We start from the raw sequence: 9029 nt of genomic DNA, 5'->3' as shown, positions 1-9029 counted from the left end.
CTATAGTTAATTTCATCAGGCCAGCACAGTTTTTGTTAGATACACTTTAAGCTACATCTAATTGATGCTAAATGACTTGTATTGACAGTGGGTGAATGACAAGTAAAAATCTACAATGTGCAGCCCATGAAGATCGTATCGTATCTTTCGGGAGAACACACTTTCTTTTGAGTAGCAGCTGAAGAATAAATATGTGAAATAAACCTGTACAAACACTTTGGGCAGTGCAAATATTAATGTTTCCAACTACAAATTTATTCCAAAGATTGTCTCAGGCTGAACGCTGAAAGGGTACTGCGTTCCTTTATTCTGATTTACTGGTAACACGCAATGTCACAGTATTGTTCATGTTGAAATTTTGAACTAAACTAATAATCGTGATGGATCAAAACTTCAAAGAAACTATATTTAGCTGCAGTTACGGAGATACACTCGCCAAAAACTGCCATAAAGTCCAATCTAATTATGGCTGTGGATATTTTGCCGTCGCCGATAAAAGATCCATGGCGATAATCTGCCGGTAGCCTTGTTCTGATTGGTCCATATTCACCGTTGTTGATGTACGTGTACCCTAACGTGGCGCGGCCCTTGATGTGGCCAACTTATTATTCTTTTTTCATGACAAGTGAAATTATAATCAAGCTCAAATATTCCTATGCATAAATCTCAAGTTTCCGTTTCTCTTTCACAGTTCTGGTGAAGTTTTATTTCAACAAGCGTCCAAAAATAACGGAATAATTTTCTTCATACTTGAAACTGGACATGTGAGTGAAAATGATCATATTAGGGGAATTTATCGACTTCGCAGAACCTCTTAATGTCAATGTGAGATTTTCTGACCGTTTTGAAGTGCACCATGTCAGGACACTTGACACTTTTCAACACAAGATTTTGGCATGGTGATGCACCACGTCGAGGGACTCCCTATGGTGAAGTTCATAACGTAAGAATTCACTGTGAGTCGGGCATCACGTGTCAGTGATTGTGTGTTTTGACAGAGAGCCGCCACTAGTGTCGGCGTTATTACCAGACTGGTTAACTATCGACTGGTATTGCCGGCAACAGTGACGTCATAAATATGGACCAATTAGAACAACGCTACCGCCAAAATACCCTTTTGGGACTTTTGCCGTCGCCGGCAAAATATCTACTGCCTTTGATTAGAATTATACACCCTAGCCTACAGAAACAAACTCCAACATATAATTTTGAAAATTCACTGGAGCGCATGTTGACTAATATGGAACCACCACACTGGACATAAAATCAAAGATTCTGAAATAATCCAATGACCTCTACATGTACCAGGATGAGAGACACAAATGTCGGTAGCTAGTTTTGAGTAGTACTGAGATTTAAGAGCTCTTTGCCCCTTGTATGCATACAATGTTCAATTGCAAGGAGAGGGATATTTGTGACCGCTATAAACAGCACAGGTTGGGGACTTTGTCACCCGTTCTACAAATATTAACTGCATGTGGACTCACGAAAATGCATGAGCCGAAGGGATCAAAGGATTGGTCGGAACAAGCACTAATGTAATCCTTTAAACAATTGTTAAGCTGCGCCATTTTTAAATAATTAACACGACTGCATGCAAACGGCATTTCCCGCACCACACAACGTGAGAGAGGGCGCTGTTATGACTGTGTATGTGAGCAAACGCGACCGCTTTTGACAAAATGCATCCTACAAGTGAGGCCGTCATGAATTAATATATACTTCTCCAAAAAGTCTACAAAATGCAGATCTTGATTTAAAATTCACGACATCCTGCATGCATGGTTATTTATGTGGTTTTGTTCATTTATTAATTCCTTTAATTCATTCTGCCGACATTCAGACTTTTTAAGCAGTTGTGCAAAAGAACAAGCACCAGTAGCTAGAACTTTCTTTTCAAACTACAACGTGTGTACGATAATATTCGCTTTGAAAAGGCGTAAATCTGTGTTATTTGTCGTTTACAGAAAAATCTTAGACATGGTCATTTGCCTACACTGGTCTGTTGAATAACAGTATTTCCTACTGCAAATTGGCATTACGGGGGTTACTGTTTTGGAACAGCACATTCTACTGTCCATTTTTCTCTGCATACTAACAGGAGATTCTTATGGAAGTGTATTTACGACATGGTAAGAAAAAATTTAATTCGTACGTACGGATTACTACTTTGTACGTACGGTTTTGTAAATAATGACCCTACGCACTGGTTGCATTCTAAATTCTGTCTTGAGCAGAAGCATCCCCTCAACGGCTGAAAAGAGCAATGCTGGTGGGGAGTGTATGTTGTATTGTAGGGCCGGACGCGTACACAACACATGTAGCTCACTGTCATTCGGGAACCAGCAAAGTTGAATTCCCACCAAAGCAGCCCCCGTTGCTAGGAAATCGCACCCTCTCGTGGTACCACTCGGGCCCAATGACCTGAAATTTAGTCATGCAATGCAACACGTGTATATCTAACCCGTACGTACGGTTTAGTAATCCGTACGAAATAGTATTCCGTATGAACGAATTAATTTTTTTTCCTCACAATGTCCTAAATACACTTCCATAGTGTAGGGTTGAAGCGCCCATAAAAAAATGCAAAATCGGAAGAGAGATGGCACTCCAGAAGACTGTGGCCTTGCGTGTTTGAATAGAAATTCAAGATTATGACCAATGAAAGGGACAACTTTCTTTTTAATTTATAAGTGCTGAGCATGCCAATATTTTTTAATCCCCCCTCTCCCAAATACCCCTAAAAAGGTATTCAAATCCCAGGCTGGGGTATGAATGCTGCCGCCCGCCTCTCTGCAGAATAGGCCCACAAGTTGGAGATTCTTGTGAATGGACCAACCCAAGTTGGGAGCCGAAATTCCCAAATGCTTGATTGAGAGAAACAGTTCGGTCCTGATTATGACACCTCTTGTTGCTCATGACCCGTGGGATCACAAAATACGAATGGGCACCGCCCAGGAATCTACACCAAATAATAGTCACAGAAGAAGGAAAAACTACAGGATTGGTGCCCGCTTTTGACAAACGACAGCCAATTTATCGTCCTGCATTGCTTCAGCTCTTTTGGTGCGATATCATGAAAGACATTTTTGTGGATGAGCTGTTCCTGTTTCTCTTCATGAAAACAGGCCTTGACATCAACAACTGCAACATTCAAACATCGATGACAGCATTATGGAATCTTCCACAACACAAACAAACTTGGTCACTGCAATTTCGACGAACCAGACACACCCGTAAACCTATTTTCAGCTTCTTGCTCATACGCACTTCCCTCGGAGTTTTGTACCTGCAAGTTTCATTATAAATCAGACACCCAGAGCGGACGTGAGTTTGCTAGGCTCGCATGGAATTACTAATTTGTTTGCTGCCGATGACCTGAACTCGGTGATCAGGACAGGAAAAAGTGGAGCACCTCTCTCACAGAGAGGGTGCACCAGGAAGCGATACTTATGCCATACAAAGTATACTAACAAAGTAACCAAGACCCTACCTCTATGGGGTGGGGTTGCAGTGACTGGCTTCTTTAGACATAAAAGGCCTGCTTTTATCATAAATGCCGCATCCAGGAAAAGCTCAGTGTGTTTGTGAATTTGACTTGTACAACTCTGCCACAGACTTGTCGCAGTGAGGCACTGTGCTCGCAAACTGGTGATAAACGCAACGTGGTGGCTTCAACATCATGGATCCACGAGAAAACGAGACGGGAATGAGCGAGGCGCTTCAAGAGGGCGAAGATGAAATTGAGTTTCGATTTTCAGACTACAATCAGAGAGTCACCGTAGCCTTTATCTATTTCATCATTTCCATCTTGGGGAGCTTTGGCAATGCGATGGTCATCCTCGCCGTCTGCTTGTCTCACCGCCTTCGGACTATCACCAATGTTTTCGTGGTTAGCTTGAGCGTCGCCGACATGCTCACCTGCGTAGTCCTGCCGTTCAACGCTGCCAACCTCCTGGACTCCGATCTCGACTCCTCCCTACTCCCAGAGTGGATCTGCAAGGCCGTGGCAATGGTCCTGTACGTCTGCGGAGGCTGCAGCCTTTACACCCTCGCAGCCATTGCCATTAACCGGTACATCCTCATCACCAAGCCGGTCCGGACTTATCGGAGCCTGTACTCGAGACGTAAAACGGCTGTCATGGTCGCCGTGACGTGGTTCGTGCCGTTCCTGGTCGCATTCGTCCCACCTTTGTTCGGTCTTGGTGAACTCGGCTACGCTGAAAAGTATGGAGGCTGCACCCATAAGACAAGCAACCCCCTGTCTCACATCTACAGCATAGTCCAGGCTGTTCTATTCTATCCGGGACCAATGACAATCATCATTATTTGCTACGTGAAAATCTTCCGATATGTGCAGCGGCACTGTCGGCAGCTGGCATCTTCCCATGCCGGAGGATCCCTCTCGTCCGTTCGCAAAGGTGACACCAACTCAGATGGTAACCCTAACGGTCCCTGCAAACTGGAGCAACAGTTGGCAAGCCGTAAGCAGATTAACATCACCAAGAACCTCTTTTGTGTGGTGCTGGCCTTTGCCATCTGCGTGTCACCGTTCGGCATAGCCTTAATGATACCGCCGAGCGATCCCTTCATCCCCTGGGCAGCCGCCATCTTGGTCCTCAACAGCTGCGTCAACCCAATCATATACGCTACCAAGCACCCACACTTCAGGGACGTGTTTCGTCTTATGTTACGTTGCCAGTGCTCTACGATACGCCCGAAAAACAATTTTGTAAGACGGAATGTTATCAGGCGAAGATAGCCATTCATATTTAATCCTTATTAATTGTAATAATCTAAAAGCTAATTCTAATTGCCATACAAATCAAACACAGTTCCAAAATTCACGCGATACCGATGGTTAATAGGGCGATTAGACTTTTTGCTGCCGAAGGTTGTATTACATAGAAGAAAAAATGCATTATTTACGAACGTCAATAGTCAATCAGATTTATGGCATTATTCACAAGTCGGGCTCATTGAATTAGAAGCGACTCCGAACCAAAGAACAGAGACGAAAGCAATGAAATAAGTTTCGTTATTCAACAAATGTCATATATCTTGATTATTTCAAATTTTGGGTTAATATATCTTAAGTGTTTTAGGCAACAGTTTCAAACAACGAACCCAAAATAGTCTGGCATCATCCCCCATTCAATAGGATAGATTCTGGGGAAAAATTCAAGAATGCCTCCCCCGTGAACACATTCATTTAGAGTTGTTAACAAAATTTACCCCCGATGAATATGAATTTATATTGCATTATGTACCCATTCTACTGCGTCTATAAAATGTAGTCAGCTGAAAAATAGACTTTTTCAAGAAAAAATGTTAAAATTGTAATTATACTAGCCACGACATAAGAAACTATACAAAAAAAAAGAAAAACAAAATAAAATACAACGAAATGTGCATGTACATGCATGTGTGTGATGTTTATTGGTCAGTCGGTGTGGTTTGTTTGTTTTTTAAGTTTGGTTTTCATGATTTGGATAATTCATTATCAGACTTGCCCTTGACGAGTTGACATTAAAATCTAGCTAACGTTCACATCAAGTCAAAGACGGAAAGGCCGAGTTGTCAAAAGTATTAAGGTTGTCAACCATTTTGAAGCATAATCAGCAAAATCAAATGATTAGTATTTGCTCTTTCTCAAAGAGGTATGGCATCATCTATAAAGAAACTAGTTTTTTATTACTTGCCAACTGGAACGCATTATTTGGTGTTTTACAAAAGAAAAGGAATGAAAATGGTAGTAACAGCTTATCCCGTATTCGGCTAAGCTGTCACAGAAGCGGGAGGTAAATTAGTACAAACAACGAACAAATTGAATATGAGACATTTTGTTCGTATTTACAGTGAAAGTACAAACGTAACCGACGGTTTTGTCTCAAGATGTGAGCTCGTGTTTCAATGATGTATTAAATAGACAGAGGGTAGGGCGGGGGTTTAGGACTGCCATAAACTGGACTGTGTTGACCGCCTTGGCCCGGCGAAGGATAAAGTCGCTGTTTTTAAACTGAATTCATTTTTCTTTCAACAAGTTCAGAAATTAGCTTTCAAACGTGGCTCCACCTCCAGTGGTCTCTGATAGTGAATCTCCTCTCTTCAATAAAGCGTTTTTATTGATTTAATAAACGGTATCTCCCAAAACAATGAAACTCGCAGAACACACTCAGTCACAAGAAAAACAAGGGGGCAGGGTGTGTCAGACCTCTTCTTCCATTTATACATAGAGTGCGGAACATGCGTGCGTTTAATATGTGTCCTGCAAGAGGGAACTTCCGGACATGATGCAGGGCTCTGGCTATATATTAACTTGGTAGCTCGCTCCTTTACCCGTAACACGATCAGGTATCGTGGAAACCAGTCATGGCAGCGCAGATTGTCGGGCAAAGAAACGGAAATTAAGCTTTGTTGTTATAAAGGAAGCTCGGTTCCGAATCGAAGCTGAGGAGGTCGGTGGAGTACTTGGTCTTGGCGAACTGTATTTCACATCCAAAATCGTTTTGCAACTATCCTTTTGAGTAAAACAATAAAAGAGATACATTACAGAAAAAGAAACTCCTAGTGAACAGGCAGTGTGCAGCTGGATTGCTTCGAGAGCAGATTCTTCTACTGAATTGCGTAACAGAAGGAGATCAAAGCAAATAGAAGGAAGACTCTACGGCAACGAAGGGATCCCAAGCGAGAATTAGCTAACTACTCATGGAACACACAGCCATCCTGCACAACGGAGCAAAACAGTGAAACTCATGCATACACAAGAAGTCGGGTGGATACGCAAATGTGTTTTCTCGACCGCTATCACCTTTCAAACTGATCGAGAGTGAAATATCTGCAGAGATTTACTAGCGGAAGTTCGACACATGACATTGGCCAGGCGACTTCGAAATTCCACGATCCAGTATTGACACAGGAATATGCAAACCAGGAAAAAAGCTTCTGAAACATATCTCGATGTCAGAGGTCCCGATTCCGTATAGGACATGTGACAGCACTACTCAAACGGTCCAACACAACTTGACCAATGTTGTATCATCATCAGTCTACTTTTCCATTCCAGCCTCTTGCTCGTCATCAGTGACAACAAATATCATCATTGCCATAGAATTACGGGATATTTAACCTTTCGATGTTTCAGTCTCAGGTTTGATCGACCGTTATCATTTGTTCGTCCTTGAGTGAGCGTCCTCAGTTCCGGGAACCAAGGATAGGAGGCTGCAACGACTAGTGTGCAGCGTGATCACTCTGCTTCGCGACAACTTCAGTTTGGAGGGTCACAAGCAGTGCATGGAAACTCGAGTGGACGACGTAATCGTTCGTTGATACATCGAGTTACCACGAAAATGGATGGCTGCAATGGCAGTTTTGATAATTCCTCATATCGCCAAGACACCGAGTTTGAATTTTGTGATAACACACAACGGTTGATAGTAGCAATCCTCACCGCCGCGTGGTCTGCCATTGCCATTGTCAACAACAGTTTGGTTATAATAGCAGTGATGCTGACGAAGAGGTTGAGAACACCCACTAACGTTTTCATCGTGAACCTGAGTGTGGCGGACCTACTTACCGGGTTCTTCTTCGCCTGGCAGGTCCTGGCAGTCGTCGGTCCGGACGGCTGGCCCTTACCGGACTGGGTATGCTCTGTTGTCTCGGTTGGTAGCACCACCGGAATAGGGTGCAGCATCCACACGCTTGGCTTCATAGCTCTGAACCGTCTGCTTCTGGTCACCAAGCCCTTGCCGTTTTATCGGGCCGTGTACACCTGTAAGAAAATGGCTGTTATGATTACCGTGACCTGGTTGGTGCCTCTCCTAACAGCAACGCTGCCGGGCATCTTCGGTCTTGTGGAACTAGGCTACGATAACAAGTACAAGTTTTGCACCTTCGACGACAGCTTAAAAATGGCGGTTTGGTACGACTACATCATTGTCTTAGTGAACTATCCCGTGCCCCTTTTGGTCCTGATTGTCAGCTACGGGAAAATCTGCAGGCACATCAAGCAGCATTCCACCAAACGCGTTCAGTTTGTAAACGTGGCTTGGAAGACAGCAAGAGCCCGACGACAAACCCAGGTCCAAATAGACATCACTAAGAACACGTTCTACGTTGTGTGCGCGTTCATCGTGTGCTTCACGCCCTACGCCATTTGCATCTTGGTGGAGCCCCTGAACCCGGCAGTGCCGTACACCGCAACTATTCTCCTTCTCAACAGTTGGATCAACCCTGTCATCTACGCCACGAAGCATCCCCACTTCAAGGAGATTTTCAAGTCCATATGCTGCTGCCGGTGCTCCGAGATACCGGAACCGACTATCGCATTCTTACGCGTCATCAGAGCGAAGTCTTTGGTCGATCAAAGCCCTGACGAATACGAAACTGGAAAGATGTCGATGGAACCAGTCTAGCAACTGATAAAAACGTCCAAATGCATACAAAGGCACAGCGCTATACATAATGATTGCAAAGTCGACTTATACACATACACTGCATGTGTAGCTTCAATTGTTCATAAAGTTTTACTTTAGATGTAAAATCAGATTCAGCTCGAGCATGAGTCGTTTTGTAATGACGAAAACAGCATGGTCGATATAAGGAAGTTATTTTCAATTTGCATTGTAAAGATGGGCAGAAGAATTTTAGCCTCCGAAGTACATGTATGTTCAAAAGGTGAACTAGTATTTGCCAATAAAGAAACCAATAAAACGGCTTTGAAAAAAAAAATCCTCAACAGACAACCGATCTCTGTGACGAGTACAAATCTGTCAGCACTAAAGAACAGAACTGCAGAGCCCGAGTGCCATAAAACCGAACTCGTAAGACACATTCACATTTGAGTTCTTGCTTTGAGTTACATCAGACACACACTTCGGGTTATACCAATCATATTAAATATGATTAACGTCACGATCTGACATGGCAAAACTTTCATTAGATTTTCCTGTTAGCGATTATGGTGTGCGATTTTTTGCGAGGTGATTCGTCTCCTGACGACAGACGGAGCATACTGCCCGAAACGTGGA

General features: G+C 43.3%; 2 protein-coding genes across 2 annotated transcripts; both read left to right on the top strand.

The window, feature by feature from the left end:
* The first annotated feature begins 3682 nt into the window (after window positions 1-3682).
* LOC110973459 (alpha-1D adrenergic receptor-like) lies at window positions 3683-4762 on the top strand. The gene has a single exon (XM_022224306.2). The coding sequence runs from the start codon at window positions 3683-3685 to the stop codon at window positions 4760-4762; it is 1080 nt and encodes a 359-aa protein (XP_022079998.1).
* A 2503-nt stretch (window positions 4763-7265) lies between these two features.
* On the top strand, window positions 7266-8932 carry LOC110973464 (rhodopsin, GQ-coupled-like). The gene has a single exon (XM_022224310.2). It carries the CDS (start codon window positions 7350-7352, stop codon window positions 8412-8414), a length of 1065 nt encoding a protein of 354 aa, XP_022080002.2. The 5' UTR covers window positions 7266-7349; the 3' UTR covers window positions 8415-8932.
* The last annotated feature ends 97 nt before the right edge of the window (window positions 8933-9029 follow it).

This window comes from Acanthaster planci, unplaced genomic scaffold (assembly GCF_054643075.1).
Source record: "Acanthaster planci isolate LZ-2023a unplaced genomic scaffold, COTS_SCS Contig169, whole genome shotgun sequence".
NCBI lineage: Eukaryota > Metazoa > Echinodermata > Asteroidea > Valvatida > Acanthasteridae > Acanthaster > Acanthaster planci.
The sequence above is the reverse complement of the archived record's forward strand: the minus strand, read 5'-3'. Positions and strand labels throughout refer to the sequence as shown.